General features: G+C 58.3%; 2 protein-coding genes and 1 long non-coding RNA gene across 7 annotated transcripts; 1 reads left to right on the forward strand and 2 right to left on the reverse strand.

Annotated features, from left to right (window-relative positions):
* Nucleotides 1-66: 66 nt before the first annotated feature.
* Nucleotides 67-5,426, reverse strand: TAGLN (transgelin). Its single transcript, XM_027036613.2, has 5 exons — nucleotides 5,269-5,426; nucleotides 1,671-1,862; nucleotides 1,398-1,575; nucleotides 1,000-1,102; nucleotides 67-652 (listed from the first exon to the last, which is right to left on the reverse strand). Exons 2-5 carry the CDS (start codon nucleotides 1,848-1,850, stop codon nucleotides 508-510), a joined length of 606 nt encoding a protein of 201 aa, XP_026892414.1. The 5' UTR covers nucleotides 1,851-1,862; nucleotides 5,269-5,426; the 3' UTR covers nucleotides 67-507.
* A 2,003-nt stretch (nucleotides 5,427-7,429) lies between these two features.
* SIDT2 (SID1 transmembrane family member 2) lies at nucleotides 7,430-23,399 on the reverse strand. Of its 4 annotated transcripts, XM_027036604.2 has the most exons (28): nucleotides 22,922-23,399; nucleotides 21,115-21,236; nucleotides 20,652-20,816; nucleotides 20,507-20,552; nucleotides 19,997-20,098; nucleotides 19,805-19,888; nucleotides 18,998-19,097; nucleotides 18,765-18,830; nucleotides 17,679-17,772; nucleotides 17,291-17,343; nucleotides 16,929-16,940; nucleotides 16,481-16,552; nucleotides 16,258-16,329; nucleotides 16,005-16,067; nucleotides 15,063-15,181; nucleotides 14,449-14,522; nucleotides 14,277-14,343; nucleotides 13,606-13,679; nucleotides 13,364-13,487; nucleotides 13,034-13,151; nucleotides 12,420-12,556; nucleotides 12,067-12,175; nucleotides 11,728-11,804; nucleotides 11,497-11,543; nucleotides 11,118-11,223; nucleotides 10,324-10,434; nucleotides 8,947-9,060; nucleotides 7,430-8,863 (listed from the first exon to the last, which is right to left on the reverse strand). In XM_027036604.2, exons 1-28 carry the CDS (start codon nucleotides 23,102-23,104, stop codon nucleotides 8,801-8,803), a joined length of 2,574 nt encoding a protein of 857 aa, XP_026892405.1. In that variant the 5' UTR covers nucleotides 23,105-23,399; the 3' UTR covers nucleotides 7,430-8,800. The 4 variants fall into 4 exon arrangements, with proteins under 4 accessions (XP_026892405.1, XP_026892406.1, XP_026892407.1 ...); XM_027036605.2 differs by lacking the exon at nucleotides 16,929-16,940; XM_027036606.2 differs by lacking the exon at nucleotides 16,005-16,067.
* On the forward strand, nucleotides 13,256-19,213 carry LOC128311930 (uncharacterized). Of its 2 annotated transcripts, none has more exons than XR_008290647.1 (3): nucleotides 13,256-15,839; nucleotides 16,165-17,016; nucleotides 18,083-19,213. It is a non-coding gene; the product is annotated as an uncharacterized LOC128311930 (long non-coding RNA). The 2 variants fall into 2 exon arrangements; XR_008290646.1 differs by having other exon boundaries at nucleotides 16,165-16,733; nucleotides 16,900-19,212.
* Nucleotides 23,400-24,139: the final 740 nt, after the last annotated feature.

Here is a 24,139-nt window from a genome sequence, read left to right on the forward strand (position 1 = left end):
TCTTCCCTGCTCATGTTTTCTAGAATCAGAAGTGACCAGGGCAAATCAAACTCTGCCAGCCAGGCCTGAGAAAAGATTGATGTATATATTTGTTTCCTTTCTGAATTTCAACCCCCAAAATATTCCAGAAAAAAAAATAAATGGAGGGAGGTTGGGCAGGATTCCCTTCAATAGGCGTCTGTTGCCAAGGAGGCTAGTGGACTTGCCCCCCGCCCAGGCTACCCCCAGCCCACGTCCCCCCTGCCCGGCCCAGGATGGGGTGAGACGGTGGGAGACGGCGGGGGAGCTGGGAGGAGGGTCAGGGGAGTGGTGCTTGGGGGTAAGAAATTGGGCTGAGGCTGAGGGGTGGGGGAGAGCTGCCCAAGTGCGGTCACCTTTGCTCAGTGACGGAGCCTCGAAGCTTGGCCGGGGCTGAGGAACTACACGGGTGCAGGTGAGGCGGGCTAGGCAGGATGGCTGCAGCCGACGAGCCGGGGAAGGACAGGGCTGGGGGCTGGCCCTCTCCCTCTAACTGATGATCTGCCGAGGTCGTCCGTAGCCTGTCATGCCGGCCTGGGAGGCCCCCCTGTTGCTGCCCATCTGTAGGCCAATGACATGTTTTCCCTCCTGCAGTTGGCTCTCTGTGAACTCCCTCTTATGCTCCTGGGCTTTCCTGAAAGAGGGGAAACCAGGATAAAGACTCATCAGGACTGCACATTTCATCCCCCCTCCCCCCCTCCTGTGCTCTGTTTCCTCTGTCGCTTCCTAGACCGGTCCCATGTCCCCCCCCCCCCCCCCCCCCAATCTCACTTCTTTGTTTCCTTAACCTGGCTCACCCCGTGGACCAGGGAGAATGGCAAGTACCAGGGACCCATTTCCTACCCAGCCTAGACCTTCACTTTGGACCTTCCAGCTCTCTGCTTCCCCTCCCCGCTGGGCCTGACAGTCAGCCCAGGCCACCTCCCATCTCCCTGCAAAGACACAGGTTCGGAGCACAAGGAACCCCGGGTGGCCGCGTACTTCATAAACCAGTTGGGATCTCCACGGTAGTACCCGTCGTTCTTGGTCACTGCCAAGCTGCCCAGAGCCATCAGGGTTCTCTGCACCGCCGCCAGGTCTTTGCCTGTGAGAAGAAAGGAGGGATGAGGGTGAACTTCAGGGCCATGTACACGGGACTCCAGGGCAGGGCCTGCCCCACCTCTCAGAAAAATGGCCAACCCAGGGGCAAAAGTTGTCCCAGGATCAAAGGAGGCTCCAGGAGATCCTACGATGCCCTCGAGAGCCTGGCTGGTACCCTTCCGGCACATCCTGCTCCTACTATGCAGACCTGTTGTGTGGCATGTTTTGATCATCCTTCGTCCCCTCTGCCTCAGCTTCCTGTCCTGCACCCACCTTCTCCACCCCTTTTCTCTCTGTACCTTCGAAGAGGTCAACAGTCTGAAACATGTCAGTCTTGGTGACCCCATAGTCCTCAGCCGCCTTCAGGAACTGAGCCACCTGCTCCATTTGCTTGAAGACCATGGATGGAGGGTTCTCGGGCACCTTCACCGGCTTGGAGCCGTCAGGATACAGGCTGTTCACCAGCTTGCTCAGAATCTGCCAGGCACAGAACGCAGCTCGGCACTCAGCTCGGGGCGCCTGCCTCACAACTCCAGCAGAGCCCCAGCCCCCCTTCCCAGGGGACCACTCACCACGCCATTCTTCAGCCAGACCTGGAAGCCCAGGCGCCCACGGTCCGGGCGCCCCACGTCTGCGCCACACTGCACTATGATCCACTCCACCAGCCGCTCCTCCAGCTCCTCGTCATACTTCTTCTCAATTTTGGATTGCACTTCGCGGCTCATGCCATAGGAAGGACCCTTGTTGGCCATGTTGAGGGAGAGCTAAAGCAGCACAGGCCAGAGAAGGGAGAAGGTCAGAGGATCGGAGAACAACTCTGCTTTCACTTGTGCTCGGCGGGCCTTCCGGCTTCTAGGAGGACGGGGGGGGGGGGGATGCCATCCATCCTAGATGTTTACCTCCCCATTCCCTCATTTTGTTTTCACGGCACTGCCCGTCTGGGCCAGGCTCATCCCCTCAGTCCGGGGAGCCTCTGAACTTGGAGGCCAGAGAAATGGGAGACCAGATCTTTGGAAGTCTAGAGCAAGGGTCAGTAAACTTCTTTTTGTAAGCAACCAGACAGTAAGTATTTTAGGCTTTGCAGGACATGAGGTTTCTGCCATTGTAGCAGGAAAGCAGCCTGAGACGATACATGAACAAGTAAGCAGGCTTTGATCCAATAAAACTGTATTTACACAAACAGCAGGCTGCATTTAGCCTATGAGCTGTAGTTTGACAATGGCTGGTCTAGAGCTTTCTCTCTTTGCCAAGATTGACCAGAGGCACTGGAGACACCTTCCAGAAGAGGCCACACGACCCTTCCAAAATAAAGCAGCGGGTTTCTTTGTCCAGCTAGGCGTGAGGTGGTCCTGCCCTACTTCTCCCTCTGCTTTATCCCCCCAACCCCAAAGCTGGAGCTCCAAAACTCCAGCTCTTTGCCAGGTCAGCTCAGCCTCTGGCCCACAGCTGCTGAAGAGGCTCAAACTTATCCACCCCTGGAAAGGTCTAGGAAGCCAGCAAAACCCAAGAGGTTTTGGTCAAAAAGCTGTACTTCCTCAGGTGAGCCGAGAGAGAGAGAGAGAGAGAGAGAGAGAGAGAGAGAGAGAGAGAACACTTATAGACCCATAGACTTTCCCTCGTGCCCTCAGGCTCCCACCACTGTAGTAGCTGAGTAACCCAGGAGCCAGAGCCCTCCAAGGGTATCCCAGAGCCAAGAATCTGCCAGCGAGAGCGTGGGGAGCCCCTCTCCATGCACAGCAGCAGCAGCTGTTGCCCTGAAGGTCTGGGGCCGGCACTGCTCTGGAGAGCCCCGAGATGTAGGGGGAAGGCTATAGCAGCAGGGCGGGCGAGGTAGGCCTCTGGGCAGATGTGGCTGGTCAAGAGGAACCTGACCTGGCCCCAGCTATCACCCAGAGCTCCTCGGAAGAGCCCTCCGAGAGAGGTGCCAGATGAAGCCAGACCCATCACCTGGCCTCAGAGAGGTCAGAGGTTGGGAGGGAGAGAATGGTCTGAGGATGGGGGTAGTCGTTGTGCTCCCCCGACTCCCTTTCTTGCCAATATCAGACCGTCTCTCCTGTACCACCGTGGGGAGCTTGTCACGGTCTCGGGTCAGCTGCCCAACCCTTCCTTCGCCCATAGCTGACAACTTTCCTGCATTCAAGTTCCCCATCTGTGCACCGAGGATGATGTCATCTCCCTCAGAGAGCTGTGCCTTCTCCCAGGCACTGTCTATGACTCCCTCCCAGAGTCGCCTCCTGGTGGTGACCTGGGAGAGCCAGCCCCTGACCCAGGGACAAAAACTGTTTCTTCCCACTCTGGCCTCCACTCCTTTTCCATTCATCCCCTGAGAGGACAACAAAGTTTGAGAGAAAGAACACGGGAGATGAACTCATTTGATTCCAGCCACTGGGCAACTCACTTCTCTCCGGTTTGAAAAGCCCGAGGGCTGGGCCACCTCTGAACACCGGCACCCTCACCTGGCCAGTGATGCCAGAGAATCCAAAAGCAGAGTCTCTGTTTCCCTACAGACAGCCCAACGCCTCCCTTCCCCACCCCTGCTTCCCAACCGCCCAAGGGCGAAGACGAGGGGTCCAAACCCACGAGTCAGCTGGGTCCAAGTGCCCTCAGCCCATCCTTCATCCTGGGCCCCGCTCGGCCTTCACCCCACCAGCCCAGGCGGGCCGCGCACACCCCACCTTCCCCGCCCTGCCCTCCTCGTCCTCCCCACCCACCTACCCTCCCAGACCCTGCGCCAGCAGGTGAGGAGCAGGACGGAAGCGGAGTGCCGTCACCCCCAGCTTGCAGTCTAAGAGATTCGGAGCAGATAGTTAAGGTATCGAGGCTCACAGTGAGAAGTACACAAAGCTACAGCCCCTAGATCTAGAGACAATATTTGATTTTTACCAGAACAGGGAAGGGGATGAAATGCACCCCACCATCCCAACCCCACCCTCTGCCTCCACATGAGGAGTCCGGAAGTGGAGAATTCCAAGAAATCTCATTAAGTCCTCTGACCAAGACCTCCCCAGTCCCACCTTGGAGCTGTAGGAAGAGGAGAGGGAAACAGTTGCCAGGCAGCCCACCCAGAGGCCTTTCTAGACAAAGCCTCCTGGAGCAGGCCAGGCCGGCCAGTTGGACTCCGCTTTGACCCTCTGGCCCCGTGGCTCCTGTCAGCTTCCCCTCCCCTGAGAGAAAGAACAAGGGCCAGCTGCAAAGGGGTGGCGTGCACCTGTTACCGGCAGGAACCAGGGGTCTCTCCAGGACCACCAGGCCCCTGGCTCTTCAAAATAGAACACAGCCAATAAGAGCAGGCACACGTGGATCTCTGAGAAGGCAAGAGGGACGGCTCCTCTAAATTCTGGAAGCAGAGAAGAGCAGCCCTATTCACTGCTGCCCTTTGGAGAGCAACCATTGAGGGAACCAGCTAGACCCTTCGGGAAAGGCCCAGGGTCCCAGGCCCGCCCAGCCCTGTGTGAGCCATGCAGGACAACACTGCAAAGCCCCTGGGGGTGCCCAGCCCTCACCCCTCTGCCTGCCGTGCGGTCATCTCCCATTTCAGAGGATGGAAGGAGCCATGTGTCTAGAAAACGCAGCTCTCGCAGGTCCCTGCACCGGGCCACCCTGGCTGTTCCAGGGTACAGGAGTCTGGTGGTCCTTTCCACTGCCTCAGTGGCTCCCAGGGCTTCTGTGCTGCTCAGAGCCGAGTGCCCGCCAGCAGGACACTGCTCTCCAGCACTGCTGTGCTCGCACACCTCCTCACCTCCTTGGATGTCCTCTTACATGGACAACAGACAGAGCCTTGGGTCTAACCCAATACCTTGAGCCCATCACACACTCTGTCGGTATGACCATGGCCAAAAACGTGGGGAGCCTCCCTGTCACCTCAGACCTCAGGTCTCCACCATCAGTCCCTCTGACCGGCCAAGCCATCTTGAGATCAGCCTGGGGCTGCCTGGTCCAAGGACTCCAAGTACAGGATTCCAGCAATCTCACCCCCCCCCCCACCTCACCCCCCCACCCTCATCAAGCTAAGGCCACCTCCCCATCTGGAGATGAGGAATGTACGAGGAGAGGACGTGCTTCCCCGCCATGGGGTTGCAGGCCAGGGCCCGTGAGAGCCCCTCTGCAATACCCCCGTGGTCCCTAAGCCCTAGCCCACCTCCCCTCCAACCCGGGGATGCCTGCACTTACAGGAGTTCCTCGAGACTCGCAGGCGGGAATGAGCTCTCCGTGTCTGAACTTGGACAGACAGGATGGGGCGCCGGCTGGGTGGGGGGTTTAAAGGGCCGCTGCCGCGGTGATGTCAGCCTCCCCCGCTGGCTCACCCCTGGGCCCTCTCCCTGCCAGAGGAACCCGTCCCGTTCCCCACCCCCCGCCCCCCCAGTGACTCCACACAGACTCCATATTTGGGGAAAGACACCAAGTTGGAGCAGTCTGCCGGGGGCTGCCCGGGACATTCTCTGCGTGCTTTGGAGATGGAGCCGGCGGGGCGGAGCTGCGCTGCCGGCTGGGAAGCAGCCGGGAAAAGCCTTTTATGGACAGGACCACGAAGCCCTGCCCTGCTGTCTGGCCCTAGGGCTGCTCCTTCTGCACTGCTCCCTGCCCCCGTGTGTGACTTGACGGGAGGGGGCAATTCAAGAGGGTCTGGCCAGGGAGAGGGGGAAAGAGCTGGGGGACAGGTCCCTGAGGTCCGTGGTGGAGTAACCCACCACCCTGTCCTCCTGAGGGTTCGGCTCTAGGAACTTCCTTTACTGAGGACCTGCCGCAAATGCTCTCATTTAATCTCCAGGGCTACCTGGTGGGATAATCACTAACCTCGCGTTACACGTGAAGAAACAGGCTCAGGGTGCATGTCACCCGAGGCCACGTGGGAGGCCATGAGTGGCAGAAGCTGGACGTCCCCAGAGGCCCCCGTGTGGGAGCTGAGAGTCTGTCGGGTGTAACCACCCTGCTCGGGTTGGGCGCTTCCAGTTGGGCTGGGTCTTGAGTTAGATGCTTTAGCTGGGGCGGAATCTGAGGGCTGGGCAGCAGCTCAGTGGACCCTGGCCCTCATCCAGGGCGTCTCTAAGGCCTGGCGGGGCTGAGACACCAAGGCTGGGTTGGAGGCTCAGAGGCCGCTCTCCTCCCTCCCTCCCTTTGGAACAGTCTGTGCCTCCCCTAAAGAACAGACTGGCCTCCATCCCTCCAGGAAGGAGACTCACTCCTATGTGGCTTGCACCCAGCCTCAGGGGTCTGGCGAAGAGGCAGGAGGCGAGACTTGCTGCGGGGTCTCTGGGCTGCCGGCTGTGGCACCACCCCACCCCTTTTCCCAGGACGGCTTGGCAGGGAGGGGCTGACACTCCCCACCACACGCTGGACACCGGCACACCCGGCACCTCCGGGAGGGGGTCAGCCAGGCCTGGCCTTGGTGGGAGGCCCGCCCACCACAGCCTGCCTCCCCTGGCCAGAGCCCAGTGGCACAGAGCTAGGGTGCCCTCCAGTGGCATTTGCTGGGAAGGGCAGGGAGAGGGGCGGGGAATCAGCTAGAGGGCGGCAGTCCTCTGGTGAGTTGTGAATTCACCAGCTTCCTGCCACCGCCCCGATCTTGCTATCCTAGGCCCGCTGGAACCTAAATCAACTTTCTAGGGTCATTTCAAATGCCCGCTTCTGGGAGCCTGCCTGCCGCCCACGCGCAGTAACCCACCATATACCAGCAGCTTGTGTTCCCCCAAGAACCTTCCCGGCCTCGGCCTGCATTCTCTACTCAAGTCGTGTCAGGGGCGGTGCCTGGGTGGCTCAGTGGGTTAAGCATCCAACTCCTGATTTGGGCTCAGTCATGACCTCACGGTTTGTGGGTTGGAGCCTGCTTCAGGTTCTGTCTCCCTCTCTCTCTGCCCCTCCCCCACTTGCTCTCTCGCTCACCAAAAAAAAAAAAAAGAGTCATGTCAGGAAGTACTGCCTGCACACACAGCCTGCCCAGCCGGGAGAGGCTAGGGTCAGAAGTGAAACCGGCCCGACTTGGGGGGGGGGGGGGGGGTAGGTGGGCCAGAAGCTGCTGCCATGTGCCAGGTAAGGGGTGGGGGTCGCAGAGGAGAGATGGTGCTGCTAAGGCTTATTCACCACACTCTCCTCTCCGGCCAGCACAGTACCCGGAATGGCCCCTGGTAAGTGTTTCCTGCATTGATGCTATTGCTCAAAGGACAGGAATAACCTTGGGGACTGAGGACGTGAGGACACGTGGGGGAGACAAAGGGGAATCTCTTGTTGAGAGAGAAAGGTAGACCAGGAGAACCGGAAAATGTAGGACTGTTGCCCCACCCTTCATTCTCAACATCTCCACCCAGAAAGGAGGAGCAAACAGGGGCCCAAGAGCTGCGTCCGGTTGTTTCTTTAATTGAATGCAGACCCATTCATAGAAAACAGAAATGCAACCATAGCATGGCAACAGACATTAAACGGAGTTCTGAAAACGGATCCAGATCCACCTCCTCTCCCCAGCCCAAGGGAGAGCTGTAAAAACAAGTTGGGCAGAATAAGACACACTCCCATCCCCAAGGCAGAGGCCTGACCTGCCCTCCCCCAGTCTTGGCATCTGGAATGGACCGGGTAGGGGAAGGGGTTCAAAGGACAGAGCAGCCAGGGGGCCCAGAGCTGGGGCGGCTCAGTGTAAACTTCAAGGTTTCATACATGTATATGTGTGTGACTAACACAAAACTTGGCCAAAGACAGGACGGAAACACCGAAGCCAGCCCCAGGTCCTAGAGTGAGGCTGGACTGGGGACATTGAGAGGAAGATCATGTCCCTTCCTGAGCCCCCTTCTAAGATAGGCACTGGGGCTCCCGCGGCTATGAGGAGACAAGAGGAGCTAGGCGCCTTGTGTCCCACTCCTCTGCCCCTGGACATTCTTGGGCAGTGTCAATGGCACTGAAAGGCCCCCAGTGGGGGCTTGGCAGGACAGAGGGCCTGGAAAGAAAAAGAAGGAAAGGGGTGAACTGATCTTTCCCTCTGATCCTGGTGCCAACATCAGTCCGGGGGCTGACGACATAGGCAGGTGACCTCTGAATTCAGTCCCTCAGCTCAAAGGCGACTCTCACACATGAGCTGACCCTTATTACTACAGAACCGGCTCCAAGCACAGGTCAAAGGGAGGAGGCAGCACTGCCTGAAGCCCCTCTTAGGCCATAGCACCAAAAGCGTGGCACCAGCTGGCCAGCCTCCAAAATCCTACAGCCCATTCATCCTGGCTGGAATGGGCAGTGATGGCAGTCAGGTATGGCCCCAAAGCGCTATGGGGCCCTGGTGCAGGACAGAGAATCAGGCCCAACCGGGCCCTGGACTGGAACTCAGGGAGAAGAAAGGGCTCGCAGTCATAGGCTCGTGGGGAGGGGAGGGACGGGCAGAACGCAAGGCATGAACTGGGCAGGGCAACACTTTCCTCCTTCCTCCTGCAGAGGAACAGACGGAGAGCCAACGGACAGGGCCCCTGAGAGGCCCTCAACACTGAGAAGCAGCAACAAGTGGCCAACATCTGGGGTCTTGCGGGAGGAGGCCTCCTTCTCAGCAGAGGGCAGCCGCCAGGCCCACCGCTGTGACTGTCCCGGGCCAAGCTTGGGCCTCGCTGTCCCGCCACTACCCACACTGGGCTGCAGGGCGGGGATGCACGCCCCCAGAGCTGCAGGGGCTCTGGGCAGGGAGACAGAGGAGCTCAGGGCCCCCTGAGTAAAGCGAGGGGCCTGGCTCCCACTAGAAGACATAGATCTTGTCCCGCTGCACGGTGTCCAGGTCATCGTCCAGTGTCAGCAACACCTGGGGGGTGGACGCTGAGTCAAGCACAGGCAAGGGGCCGGCCTCGGCCTCTCCCCATGCTTGGGCAGAAGAGTCTCACGTACCAGGAACGACCCGAACATGGCAATGGAGGAGAGGAAGTGCCAGATGTCGTGGTCGTCAAAGAAGTCCAGGAGGATGCAGTCTCGGTTGTGTTCCCGAGACTCTGCGGGGGTTTTCTGGGGAGGAACAGGGAGAGCCGCCTGCAGACGCTGCCCACCAAGGCTGGGGCCAGACCTGCTGCCGGCTCCCTCGGGCTGCCCTGCTCCCGGCGCCAGGCAGGAGAGCACCCTCCTCTGACTCGCCCTTGCCTCGTCTCCCACACCTAAGAACTGGCTGTTACACGCTTCTCCCCGAGGACGCTGGCTTCTGTCCTTCCCTTTCCTTTCACTTTTACCCTCAGATTCTTCTGCCCTTTATGTAAGAGAGCACAGGGCTGAGATCACCTGGAGACACTAGAAGGCTTCAAAAGCCTCCTAACTTGGTTCCCTGCCTCGGACTCTGCCCCCTGCTCTAATCAGTGACTCCAGGATCACTTTTTCTCCAAAGTATTATTGGTTGGTCACACAGCCCTGCTCGAGGACAACAGGAGCTATGACCTGTGGGCCATGACCTAAGGCACTCGTGGTCCTCCATGCTCACCCATAACCCTATCCAGCAAACCCTGCCCGGACATTACTGTGTCTGGGGACTGTCTGTGCCCCACGCTGAGGCCACCGAGAAGACCAGAACTGCCTTGCCCTCAGGAGCTCAGTCTTTCACTCAGCTTCCAAATTAGTGCATTCACGACTCCAAATCTGCCTCGTCTAGTTCTGCCTCTGTAACGTTACTCAGGTCACAGCATCTATGGGCCACAGGGTGCTTTCTCATCACCCAAGGCCTATAAGGCCACGAGCACAGTCTGCCTCCTCCAGGAAGCTTTCCTGGATCTCCTCTGTCCTCTGCCCTCGTGTCCATTCCTCCTTCCTGTCTTGCCCATACCTTCACCTCCTATATCATATTGCAAAGAATATTGCAGGAATTGTTCATCTCTCTCTCTCTCTCTCTCTCTGTCTCTCTCGAACTAGATTTTAAGTACTTCAAAGGAAGAGACTGTGCTAGACTTAGTTCTGATCACAGAATTGAAGCCTGATTCATGGTGGGTGCCTGTGAGGCAAAAGGGAGAACCTGGCATTTCTGGCTTCAAACCCCAGATGTCCCACTCACTGGCTGTGTGACCTTGGGCAGGTCACTTGGCCTTTCTGAACCTCAGCTGCCTCATGAGTAAAATGGGGATACCTTCATGCTGGTATACTGAAAGTTGGGAAGAATAAATGAGAAAGCAGCTGTGACAGAGTTCAGCAGGTGCTCACAAATGGTGTTTGAAAAGAGAACTGGCCATTTGTTGGCTCACAACGAGCCTGTGGGCGACTCCCCACCTTCTCGGCAGGATGACTACTCACCTGCCAGGTGCTGAGTCCCTGGAAGAAGAAGAAGAGGGCAAAGCCCCACACCACCGAGGTGCAGACAATGCAGAGGAGGGGGATGAGCTTGATCCGTTCCCCGCTGCGGAGCTGGGGGGCAGGGGGGTGGGGGGGAGAGCAGCCTGAGGGCCAGGCCCCAGCCCGGCCCGTTCGCCAGCCTGCCCTTGATGCCACTTCCCAGCACACGGGATGGATCCTTTAGGGAGCCATCGCGGATTCACACCATCACCTGACACAGCTACACAGCTCAGTACGCCCCATACCAGCAGCCCGGCATCCTCACCCCTGACGCTCACCCTGGCCAGGCCTCCGTATGTCCAGAGCCCTGCGCTGGCAGGGTGGACCGGCCAGGGGGCTCTCCTTGCGCTGGATGGCACAAGGGTCCCCGGGAAGCACCTGGCCCTCGGAGGCTCCAGCCTGTGTGGACATAGTGAGCCCCGCCCCCACCCCCTCTGCCCTGTGCGGGGCGGGGGGGGGGGGGGGGGGGAGGGGGAGGGCGAGGGGGGGGCGGAGGGAGGTTCTGCCCAACTACAGCCTGCGGTGCTACCGGTTTCATGTGCCCTTCTTAGAACATGGAAGGGGCTCAGTAAATGGGTCTTTGGACACAGCTGGAGTACATGCAAGAGACCCGAGCCTTTCCCCTCCCCAAACTGGCGAAGACAGGAACGAAAAATGCCCGATCCCTCTCAGTGCTACTCGGAGACGGGCTGCGCCCATCTCCCTCCTGCAAAAGCAGGGCAGCTGGCAGAGGAGGCCGAGCTATCCGCACTCACCTTCATGATGATGTAAAAGGCAAAGTAGAGGAGCAGGTTGCAGATGCCAATGGCCAACAAGTAGGAGGCGAAGTCATTGGGGCGCATGATGAGCCCATAGGCAGCTCTGGCAAGGGAGGAAGAGCCGGTGAAGCAGGGGAGGTCCAAGAGCGAGGAAAGGGCTCTCCCTCACTCCTACCCCACGTTTTATTATGATGTGAGGCTGGGTTCAGAGGCCCGCAGAAATTCTAGAACCCCACGTGCCGACAGCGCTCTCCTCAGCCCCCATTTCTCATGCCCAAAGTGTAGAATTTGTCCGTGGCCCCCAAGGCAGCCAGTGGCTGGCCACGTCCCCAGTCGTCCGCCCAGCCAGGCTACCACGGACAATGGCCAGACTCACAGTGACCAGTTGATAATGTTGCCCATAACCAGCAGCACCATGCGGTCCTGGAGGGAAGCAGAGACACGGGGACTGAGAGAGGGGAAGAGAGACAGGGAGAAAAGTGGAAGAAGGCCCAAGTCAGCTGGTCCCCCCCCTCCCCCGGGCTCTAGGTTGCACCCGGGTCCCCCCACCTCCCGCCAGAGGGAAGAGAGTAGATGGAGGAGGAGGGCTGGGGGGCTGGGCCGGTACCACGTAGAGAGGCCCACTGCACTGGCGGATGCAATCTGTGTAGAGCACGTGGAGGATGCGGCGGCAGATGCCCGAGTCTGCAAGAAGGGAAAGTGCTCGAGGGCTCCCCTCTTTCCTGGTCACCCTGGCCCGCGCCGTGTGAGAGGACCCCGGGCCTTCAGAGGGCACAGCCACGCCAACCCTCATCAAATTCCTCACTCAGTGATTCTTCCAGGGCCGCCAGCAAGAGGGCAGAACCCAAAGTCTGCTGTGAATCCAGGTCCCTGAGGCCACCAACCCCTCATTCCACGGGGCCCAGCTGGCCCCCTCTCACGCGCTCCGCCCCAGGCAGGCCCTCACCCAGCTTCCAGCGGCCCATGTAATAGAGCTGTGTGCTGAGGAGCAGGGTGGCGATGATGTGAATGACCGAGAAGACAATCCAGAACGCTGTGTTCCCTTTGCCGAAGACCTGGGGGGGGCGGCGGGCACGGCGGGCAGGGCTGAGGAGGCGCTGAGCAGGCCGCTCCCGCAGCCCACCCTTCCTCCCGGGGAGCAGCGCTCGCTGCCAGGCCAGATGCAGCTCTCCGAGGAGCCTAGGGAAGGCACCTCAGGGAAGCAGCAGGGATCTCTCCTGCGGGAGGTGGAGAGGGTGTGTGTGCGCGCACACGTGTGTACGTTCCCTACGGGACGAGCACAGCGGGTCAGGGCCTCACCACGCCCAGCACGGAGAAGAAGATGACGATGGCCAAGCAGGCATAGGCGCTGTAGGCACTGGCGTTGATGTCCGGGTGTCGCTTCTGGTAGAGCTTCAGCATGCACAGCCCGGCAATCATGTACATGAACGACGTGTCTGCGTTGGGGGATGTGAATGTGAGCTCAAACACACGCACTCAGCACAGACCTCCCAGCCCAGACAGTCGGGGTGGCAAAGAGAGCCCCTCCACCTCATCGGGGCCACAGAGCGAGCTGGCGGTGGGCGGACTCCAGTCCCTTAACTGTCCCTCTGACACCACACTACCACCCCACCGGCTGCCACCCAGTCTGACTCCCCCTGACAACAAGGACAACTTAGTCTGAGCGCCCTGAGATCAGGGACCACATCTTAATTATGTTCATTTTCTCCGTTTTATACACGCCTTTCCGTAGAAAACAATCAACACATGAAGGAAATAGCACCCAGCTGCCTCTCTTCCGTAAGCGAGGATGTGTGTGCACACAGGCAGCCCAGCTCTGGAGTGCCTTGCAGAGCTGGGTCTGGGGGATCCCTGTGGGGGATGTGGGGATGCCGGAGGACGGTTCAGCCAGGGAAGAGGGAGGCCCCACTCACCGAACTGGAAGTTGGTATAGTTGGGGCAGACGTGATAGCAGGCACTAAGCAGCCCCTCCATCATCAGGGCTGTGCCCATGGCATAGAACAGGCCAAAGTGTTTCGGGATCCCGCATTCCTATTGGGGAGAAGGAAGGAAAAGAGGAGGTGAGGTGGGAGGAGAGGTGGGAGGGAGGGAGGCAGGCAGGCAGGGACCCAGACAGGGAGAGTGGGAGAGAGGAATGGAGTGGGATGTGGGCTGGGCAGGGCAGGGCAGGGCAGGGCAGGGCTGGGCCATGCCTGCTAGAAAGGGTCTGGAGCCGAGCCCTCAGTGGGCAGAGGCTCTCTCACCAGGGCATAGAGGTCATTCCGCAGCAGGGCCCGGTTGTGGTTGATCTCCCGCTGCAGGATGATGAGTAGGAATAAGAGCCCCAGCAGGATGTACCCCAGGTTGCTCAGGATGTTGTTGAAGGCGCTGGAAGGGGCGACACAGGGTGCGTTGCTTTGGCCCCGTTTTCCGGCCTCCTCCCTACCTGGGACGTGCATTGGCAGAGCCCCTGCCCCCACCCTGGCTGGCTCAAGACCATCCCCACCTGAGGTTGCCCAGCGGATGGGCACAGAGGAAGTTGTAGTAGCAGATGTCCTGATTCCCTGTGACATTCACCACCTGCAGCAGGGCATGGGAGCACGGAGGGGCCGCTAAAGCACCTGACTCAGCCCAGAGCCCAGGTGAGAGGGAGCCAGGCCTGAGCCCATGCCACACCACCCGGCCCCATTCGAAGGGACAGGGAAGTGCCACACAACCAGCACGTGTGTGCATCCGGAGACCAGGCCAGCCCTCTTTCGCACAGTCGCTGTCCCTCCTTAGCAGGTGGGGCTAAAAATCATGGGGCGTGACCGTGACACAATTTCTTGCCCCATAGTACAGAGAAAAGGGAAGGGAAACCGAGACTTACAAAGTCTCATGACTCTTGTTGCATAAACCCTGCAACAAGCTGGGGAAGGTGCCGTCATTGAGATCATGCTGCCCCATTTTGCAGATGAAGAAACTGATGCTCTGGGAGCTTAAGTGACTTGCTCAAGATCACCCAGCTGGTGAGGCAGAGTTAGGATCTGGAACCTGAGTCCCGTGACCTGACTCGCTCCAGTGGCCCAGGCTGGGACGCTCTGCACTTCAGGCCACGTCCCAGACTGTGGCGAGGGCAAGCACGCGGCCCCACGAGGGCATGCCGCCCGGGCCCAGGGAGTCAGCCCTGCCGCTCACCGTCTGGTAGGTGATCACCAGCTGCACCACGGGAAGCGCGTAGAAGACAGCGATGGTGGCGATGTTCCTGAGGAGTGAGACGAGGGGCGGCAGTGAGGAGGCAGGCCAGGCCCCGAGACACCGCCACACCACCTGCCAATAACAGGAAGGCCTGGCCGTGCCGCCCACTCACCAGAAGTAGATCTGGTACTTTTTCCGAAGGACGCGTTTATCCTTGCGTGCCAGGTCGGCCACATAGAGGTATTGCTGGGGAGAAGCTGGAGTGAGACCCGGGAGAAGTCCCCCGTGCCCAGGGGAGAGAGGGGGACAGGAGGAGCCCCCTCACACAGGCAGCAGTTCTGCTGGGCGGGGGCTCCAGGCCATCCCGTTGCTGCTGGCAGATCAGCCCGGAAGCGCTGGGGGTGAAGTCGGTTTCCCCTGAATCTATCCTGCCCCAGCTGAGCTCTTTCCCTTTGTTTCTCTCAGATGTCACCCCAGAGAGGGATGCCTGGGTGGCTCAGTCAGTTAAACGTCCAACTTTGGCTTAGGTCATGATCTCGCAGCTTGTGGGTTCGAGCCCCTGTGCTGACAGCTCGGAGCCTGGAGCCTGCTTCGGATTCTGTGTCTCCCTTTCTCTCTGCCCCTCCCCTGCTCGCCCTCTGTCTGTCTCTCAAAACAACAACAACAACAACAACAACAACAACACGTTAAGATGTCACCCCAGAGGGAGATGTGCTAGGGCCCAAACACAGAATCTCCTTTCCTTGGGAAACCCATGACCCAGGGCCAGGCCGCATAGCACCAGACCTTGGTGCGAATGACGTTCTTGTCTGAATCAATGTCAGTCAATGTGTCATAGTCGTCCTCCTCCACGGAGCTCATGGAGTCCAGGCGTGGCCGAGCGCCCACAGGGTCAAGGGAGCGATCTGGGGTGGGCAGGAGGGAAGAGTTACCTGGGAGGCACAGAACCCAAGGTCTGTCCCCACCCACCTGGGGCAATTGTCACAATTACTAGGCAATGGGAAGAGGCAGATTGTGGACTGAGAGCAGGCATGGAGGTGGGCTCAGGCCCTGGGAGGAGGGACAGGGTACTCCTAAGTCCTTGAGGGAAACAAGGGTGGGCCACCCTTGAACGGGCCACCAGACAGGTACCGCTCCACCCTTGCTCCCCTCACCGAACTAGGACTTCCAGGCCAGGACACTGAGCAGATCCTGGGTCCCGGACAGAAGCAGCAGGACTGAATTCGGCAGAAGTCATGCTGATTAGGTGCCCAGCCATGTGGGTTCTGAGAGGACACTGCCTTGGCCCCCTCTGGAAAAAGACCCAGTGGGTTCTGGGGTGCAGGCAAGGGTGACAGGCTGCTTCTAGGAAGAGCACTTGCTCCTTCATCCTGACCTTTTCTTGTGCCTTCAGAAGCTTCCTCCTGTGACCTTGCCTGACCAAAGCCCCCGGAGGCCAGGACACAACACCCCTGCCCGTGAGCCCTACCCCGGCAGGCCAGGGAGTGAGGTGCTGGCAAACATGAGAGCGAACCAGAACATCTGGCCTGGGGGTAGCTGGGGTGCCAGCCCACCAGCATCGAGGTCAGTGCCCACTTATCTCAAAAGGCACAAAAGCGGGCAATTATTGGCATTAGATGGGGAAGCCATGCACAAAAGCGTCTCTCCGGCCCTGGAGCCTACCGGCCCGGTCAACTGCCCCGGCAGGAGCTGATTGGCAGAGCAGCGCCCCCCCGCCCCCACATCTACCCATGGCAATGCACAGCTGCCGCATCTGGCCAAAGGGGAGGCGCCGCTTGAACCACTCGTGCCCTTCAAAGGAAAGGGAAAGTTACCAGGAAGTAGGGCCAAGGGAGAAAGAACGAGCAAGGAAAGGGGCAGGAAGACAGCAGCCCTTCCCCGGTTCCAGCGCCCGGCAGAAGAGGCACCCGCCCTTCACCACGTCTCACGCTGCCAGCTCCGGCCCCACGCTTCGCGGCTCTGCCCGGCAGGGCTCACTCACCCTGGTAGCTGTAGGAGAGGTCTCCAGTGCCTGAGCTGTCGACCAGCCCATCGGTGGATCCGGAACTGTTCTCTGCGGGGAACAGTGAGCGGTGAGGCAGGTGGGAGGAGATGGGGAGGCGGGGGTCGGAAGGGGCCGGCTGCCATTGTGCCATGTTGGAGGTGGAAGCCTAAGGAGGCCTGGCTGTGAGTGGGTGAGCACAGCCTTTGGTGTGGACACGTACCAAAGGAACCGTAGTTATAACCTTCATACGGGGAGCTGCCGGGGAAGGCATCGGCCAGGACCCGGGGGTTACCTGCAAAGAGAGGTCAAGGGCCCCCTTAGCTCTGGAAACAGCCCGAAGCCAAAAGCCAAGAGAGAGAAGGAAGAATCCAGAGAAGAGAGACACAGAGAGGCCACGGTGGCAGCAGAGAGAACGCATCTATCCTGGCAAACACAACTCACTGCCACCACTAACAGCTGCCCCAGCCTCCCAGGTGTGTTCCAGTAGAAACACTCGCCATCATCCATCCTCGCTAAGGACAGAGAAAGGTCTAGGAATCGATGCATCTACATTAGCAGCTAGGACAGCGAGCCTCGGCCTGCCCAGGGCCCACCCAGACACCCCTGCGTGTCCCTTCCCTCCCCCGCTCTGGATTTCAGCTCCTCTGCCCACGGCACCTGGCGCTTACCAAGGAGAGAAGCTGAGAGAGAAGGTCCCAAACAGGAGGGAGGACAGACAGAGAGGGCGAAATGGAAGAAAAGGAGAGAGAATGAAAGGTTAGTAACCCCCCAGACTGTGAGCTACATCATCTGAGGCAGACAGCATAGCTAGGCCCAGAGGAAGAACCAAGGGGCAGCCATGAAGACAGCCATGTTAGGGTCACAGGTAGGGCACAATAGCCCAGCCCCATTTCCATCTGCAGAGTGTTCTTTCTCAGTCTGGACATCCAGAAGCCCCCAGCCAGCCCTTCCTCCTCCAGCCCCCGAAGGGAACCGTCCACCAAAACACAAAGCAAACTCGGCCCTCCCTGCCCAGGCCCTCTGGAGGTACCGCTTTCTGGGCAGGCTCGGTCCATGGCCACCAGAAGCGTCTTCTTCCTCTGCCTGTAGGGACAGAATCCAGAGGCAAACCAGAGGGGTGGGGCGAGGATCCCTCCTTTGCTGAGCTGGCCTGCCTTCCACCCTCTCCACCCCATAACCCTGTCCTCCATCTGTGATCTGAAGGTTCCTCCCAGGCTGGGAAACAATGTGGGGCTTCCCTGCTTGGGAAGAAGGTTGAGGGGAGGGGTTGGTTTCCAGAGCAGAGGCCTCGTGAACCACGAACCCTCAAAGGGTCCTGCCTTCCTATGCCCCGCAATGGCGTGGGGCACTATCCTGGGTTGGCGCACATCCTGCTCAACCCACCCCAGAACAGGGGGGGACCCAGCAGCCCGCTTTACCTCCAGTTCTCCCAGCAGGCCAGGAGGATGGTCAGCAGGTAGAAGGAGAGAAATATGCCCAGGCAAAAGAGCATACCACCAACATAGGCCTCGGCTGTGGGGAGGGAGGCGGGAGGGTGAGCACACCGAAGCCTTCCGACGCTTCCCGCCATGGCACACAAGGGCCTGGCCCAAGCTCTCCCCGCATCTCCCCTCAAATGTAGTGACCCAGAGGGGTGAGCAGTAGGCAGCTTCCCGAATATGCCAAACTCTGACACGGTTCCTGCCTTTGCTCATGTTGCTCTTCCTCAAGAACTCTACCCTGTCTTCAAACACTTTCCTTCCAAATACAGCTCGAGGACTATGTCCTCTGGGAAGGCTTCTCTGCCTTGTGTTCCCTGTGACCTGTCCTTTGCCCATCACAGGCCATCGGCACCCTGCACAGCAACAGATTCCTGTCCGCCAAACAGGAGCTCCCTGAGGACTGTAGCCAGAACGCAGCACCGGGCACATAGAAGGTGCTAGATAAATATTTGCTGAATAAAGAATCTGTAAAGAAGAGACAGTTTCTTTCCCCTCCCATCACAATCCCTTATTTTTATCTTATACTTATTTTATCTTATATTTATACTTACAAAAATCTATATTTTTATCTCATACTTATATTTTATCTTATATCTTTATACTTAGATATAGCCCAGTTTACAAAGGGCTCCATTCGATCACTCAGTAAATACTTAGTGAGTCTGACTAAGGGGCCTGGTACTTTCCTGCTAATTTTGTGCTAAACCTCACAACTTGGTGAGACTACAGGACAGATCTTATTACCTATTAGAGAGACAGAGAGACTGAGGCTCAGTGAGATTACAGGGCTCATAAGGGGCGGAGAGAGAACCAGAACTCAGTACTTCAAAAGTCAGCCACAGACTCTCAGTAGCACATCACACCAGGACCTACCTCCTGACCCTCCCCTTGTGAAGACCGCCAAGAATTCTCCCTCCTCCTACCCCATCAGTCCGCTGAGTAGGTGAGCATCACCCTTCCCATTCAGAGAACACTTCCTCCCCCAGGTCTGAGAGGAAGAGCCACTCAGCCACCCACACTCACACGTGACTGCTCGAGATACCACCACTGACAGGGTTTTTTGGCGGTGACCTTGATCAACCGGTTCATCTGGAAACAAAATGTCAAACAAGTGGCTGCGTGGAGCTTGGTTAAAGTTTGTGGGCCCAAATCCCACATCTCATCAGCTCCACCAACCAGCCACAGAGGTTCTTCTACCTCCCAGGGAGTGACCCTGCCCTCCCCACCCTGAGCCAGGCCCAGGACACAAAAGGTACCTTCTACAAAGGGGTAGAAAGGCAAGGAACCCCCACAGGCCTGGTCTTCAGTCTTCACCACGACCACCACGTAAAAGCTATTGCTGGGGAAGTCTTTGCGCTGCAGGATAATGACGACGATGTGATGATGATGTTTTATCATCATCATCATCATCAAAATAATCAGTCATCAAAATCAATACATATGTGTGTATGTACACAAATATTTTTACTTGGCCCTCACAAAGACCCCTATGAAGTAAGGACTATCATCATCCCTGCTGAACAGGGATCACACTGCCTGTACGTGGTAGAGCCGAGGTTATCTGGCTTCAGAGCCCAAAACCATGACCCTCCACTATAGCCAGGTGAGCAAATATGTGTATGACCCACCATCATGGAACCCGCGGGTGCCCTTTTGCGGTCTGGGCATCAGCTGGAGAAAAGGTGGAGGGGTCCCGCTGCCTCCTACAGTTGCAAGGCTGGATGTTGTGAGGTAAACACATGTCTTCACTCTCCCTTCACCCAGCATAGGTTTTTAGCCTTTGCCAAGAGCAACACTCAGCATCAGCCAGGAGGACCCTTTTTCCTCTCTTAGCTATCATTACAGTGAATGAAGCAGATAGGACAGCCAGAATGGATACTCTGCTCTTTCCTGCCCCCAAAGGTGATCAGGATTATGAATCAACATTCACACATATGAGAGGGCCCCAAACCTCAGGGACTGGCAGGCCAAGACTAGGGTAGAAATGGGACAGGGATGAAGGAGCAAGGGTTTGGTAAGCTCATCACCTGGCCAATCTTCCACAGGGCCCATCCATTTCCTACCTGCACAGTGATGGCTGCCTTCTTGGTCATAGTCTGGTACATGCCGATGAAAGCTACATTGTTGTCCAGGTCGTAGACAGGGCACTACGTGGGGAGGGAGGGAGAGGCAAATGGGCAGGGACCTGGGCCCCGGGCCCCCTCTTTATCAGCTCTGCTACCTGCTGGCAGAGAGTAAAAGGGCAGACAGCTTACCAGGACATCCTGGATGGAGATGACTGAGCAGGGGAAGGCCTTGTTGGAGGTCACCTTGACAATCACCGAGTCCACTCCCTCTGGGAACTCGTACTTGAAGTACTGAGGGCATAGGAAGGGCAGGGAGAGCCCCATCTCATGAGGATGCTCTCTCTGGCCCTCTAGAAGGGAGAAGTGTGAATCTTCTCAGAGTTGGGTGGTAAAGGCTCTCTGGGGAGAAAGGCCCTGCCCACAAGCAGCCCTATATTCTTACATCACTCCCCTCAACCTCAGCTGGGCACTCGGGATAGCACCCCAAGAGGCAAGGAGGCAACGTGGCAGCCAGATCCCATGCCTCTGCACTTCCCCGGCTGCCTGTCCCTTACCGCCTGAGGGCCAGAGCTCCCGTTTCCAGACAGTGCCGCCACGGTGTGTACAGCCAACAGGAGACTCTCGGCAGAGCCTGCCGACCACTCCTCCTCCCACATGCCCAAGTCTCCTCCTGAGGGCTGGTCGACAGGGAGATCTTACCTGGGGCTGGGCTGCTGTGGTATTGAAGCTAAACTGCTCCCCGGTCCTGGAAGGAGAAGAATCCCCCCCACCCCCCTGCCACGGTCACTCCCAGAGCTCGGGAAGGAGGTCAGTCCCGTGGTCCCCTTGCATCTCCCCTGCAGACCTGAGCACGAAGTCGTCCATTCGGCTGACCCGGAGCTGGTATGTGGTGTTGACTGGTGACAGGGTGGAGACATCCACGTAGAAGAACTGGACCTCGGACTCATTCTTGGTGGGGGGCTGACACAACGTTCGCTCCACCTTTTGGTAGAGGTACTTTCGCTGATACCTACAGCCCAAAGCAGAAAGTCAGGATGCTATTACTGCCCCAGCCAGCAAACCTCTCCAAGGGAGCAAGGCCCCAGTTCCTCCACTCTGGTTTCCAACTTCTCCCTACTCCTACCCCAACCAGGCTGGCAAGCTCCAGGCTGGCTGGCTTGGCCACTGACCAGCCCCTGGTTGGGAATGGGGAGGAGAAACAGAGGAACTCCTGGGTGGTCTGAGGCCCTGGACAAGGCCCTGGGTGAGGCTTTGGGCCTGGCCTGGCCTAGGCCTACCCCCCTCCCTGATCCCCGGGTCCTACTCACAGCCCTCGCAGGATTAGGGGCACCTGGAAGGACACCACAGCCTCCTTCTGGCGGACCACAAACAGCAAAGGAGCCCCCTTCTGCTTGTTCAGGACATTCACAGACACACGCACGCCTTCCGTCTGCAGAATGACATGGAAACGCCCCTCAGTCAAGCCCATGATGTCTCCACCTCTGCCACCCGGGACACATGGCTCCAGAGACTGTGAGCCCTGCCCTACGTCATGCCAACTGCTTTGCTCTTTCCCTATCCTGGTCAGGCTGGGGAGCTACAGCTGTGCCCTTTCTTCTCCCAGAGCAGCCCCAGGCTCCAGGAGGGATTATCACTGAGTTAGAGGACAGGGTCTTAGAAGAGGCCTGGTCCTGGATGGCAGGGATGTGCAGGGACAACAGGAATCACGAAACTTCAGGGCCTCACTTCCCAACAGGAAACTCAATGGAGACCTCGGGCACCCCCAGGATACCCCATACCTATCCATGTTCGTGGGATACACATGCGCACACAGGGACACAGGAGAGCAAGAAGTGCTCCTCAACTTTCTTCTGTGTGAGCCAGGAAGCTCCCATTCAACAACTAATCTGGAGGCCAGAGCCAGTGGGGAGGTGGGGAAACAGACTGTTGAAAAGCTAAGAGAGCCAAGCTCTATCCCTAGCTCTGACCAAAGGCTAGAGCGGTGGAGAAGTCACTTCACACCTCCGAGACTCAATTTCTCCCTCTGTAAAACGGAGACATTCTTGCTCTTGGCACATGGAGGAAAGTACCTAGAACAGTGGGAGCTTAAAGAAAAATAATAAAACTAAATAAATCCTGGCAATGCTTGTCCCTGGGCTGCTGAGACCCAAGCCCTAGGGGCAGCATTTCCCAGAGGGGTAGAGATCACAACTCTCAGGATGACCCCAGAAAGAAAGGACTCTAAGCAGGAGGAGATCAAACTTCAGAGAAACAGGCACTGAAGGCAGATCCTGGCCTGCCACAGAAAGCAAATCCCTCCCTATTCTGAGAAATAGCCAGACTCCCACTCTCAGTTCTACTGCTTCTAGTAAACCCAATCATGGGAGAGAGCTAGACAGGAGACCATAGAGCCAGGCTGCAAGAATTCTCCAAATCTCAGCCCTGCCCCCGGGGTCTAGACTTTCCAGATCTAGCTACGACCATATTTAACTCATAGCTGGGAAAAAAATGAAACAGAAAGTCAGAGTGAGGTAGATTCCCTACTAGAGACAAACTCCTTCTCTCCTCCCATCCAACTTGGAGTTGACCTTATCTCCACCACCTTCAATTTACAAGGCCATCTGGCTTTCTAAGGCAGAAAGAGGGCTGAGAGGGTCCCAGCTTTACAGCAGCCTGAGAAGTCCCACATTTGTCTTCCTGGGGAATCTCAGCTATAACTTGCCTGAGCAGAGCCTTTCAGAAGGCCTGTCTCATCTCCTTAGGGTTTCCTGGGCCAAGCCCAGTTGTTAGCCTGCTTCCCCCTGCACCCAGCCCAGCCCTGAATGGGCTGTCCCATTCTGGGTGTTGGGTAGGGTACAGGCCAGTACTGCTCAGACCACAGCTGGTGGAAAGGGGGGGCGGGGAGTCAACGAGAAGATGGGAAGGAGACAACTTTAGAAACTGTCCAGTGGGAGCTTCAGAGAGACTGGTGGCAAAGCAAGGAGGACTGGTCCAGAGAGTCCAGTGGCTTTCTGGGAAAAGGAAACCCAGTGGGGCGGCACGTTCATGAGCCTCCTTAAAGAGCATGGACTGACTCTCAGAGCCCTGGTCTGCTCAACCACTCACCACCAGCCCCCAGCCCAGCCCGGCCCTCACCCGGTTTCGGGTCACAGTGTGGTTGAAGGTATAGATGTTGACCAGCTCGCTGTTGACCTCGTCCACGTAGGTGCGCTCAAACTCGGCATCTTTCTGCGAGACGTTCTTGGGCCCCAGAACCCACAGATGGCTCTCGACCGAGGCCACCAAGAACGCCAAGAAGGGCAAGCCCAGAACGAACATGGCCCCGGCAAGGCGGCGGTGGCGGCAGCAGCGGTGGTGGCGGGGGCGGCGACAGGCGACAGGACACCTCCGGGACGGGTTGCGGCTCCGGCCGCAGCTTCCAGCATCGCACCAGGACCAGAACTTTAACCCCGGCCTGAGATTAGGAAACGTCCCCTCCCCAGAGCCGCAGAGACGCTCCCAGGGGGCCCGACAGGGAGGGGCGGCGGGAGAGGGGGTGGGGGTGTGGGGTACGGGTCAGCTCGCGAGGGGCTGAGCGCGGCCCGGAGACCTTGCGGCGGCCAGCCAGGGCCGCGAGAGCCAGGGGGCGGCTGGTTGCTGGGAGCTTGGAGACGCCGGGAAAGGGGAGGGAGGAAGGAAGGGAATCCGGCGGCGGGGGCAGCCGGGAAGGGAGGAGTGTCTGAGGGTGAGGAGCGTGACAGGCGGCAGCGACCGGACGCCGGGAGGCGCGGCGAGTTTTCTGGGGCGCGGGCCCTTTAAGGGCGGGCGGCCGTGGCGGCCCCGGTGCTCGCAACTCGGGAGAGTGTGCGGCGCCGCGAGGCGGTAAACAGCAGGGTAGCCGGCCCGCTTGCTGACGTCAGGGGAAACTGACACAGATTTAAAGGGCCGAGTCCCGGATTGGGCCTTAAAGGCGCCGCAGCTCTCCAGCTGGAAGGCGCCACCAACTCCTCCTCTTTCGTAATCCTGCCCGTCTGTGAAAGATCACTTTGGTTGGAATGTACGGATGTTTCCATGAAGGATCTCCGAGTGTTGGATTCTTGTTGACAAAGTCTTCTTTGTGCTCAAACCTAAGGATCCACCTCCACCCTCACTGCCTTTACTACCAACATGCTCCATCCCTGGGCCACTTTTTTCTTCTGGGGAGTTAAGAAAGGAAGACCTCAAAGAATTAGGAAACCAGACGGGCGCCTTCCCGGTGAGGGACGGCTGAGGCAGAACTACCGAAGTACCCCTGTGTACTCTCACCTTGCATTGCAGCGTCTGGGAAGCTTGCAAGGCTGTTTCTCCTCTTCTCTGCAGAGGCGGCTAAAAAGC

The sequence above is a fragment of the Acinonyx jubatus genome, chromosome D1 (genome assembly GCF_027475565.1).
Source record: "Acinonyx jubatus isolate Ajub_Pintada_27869175 chromosome D1, VMU_Ajub_asm_v1.0, whole genome shotgun sequence".
Taxonomy (NCBI): Eukaryota; Metazoa; Chordata; class Mammalia; order Carnivora; family Felidae; genus Acinonyx; species Acinonyx jubatus.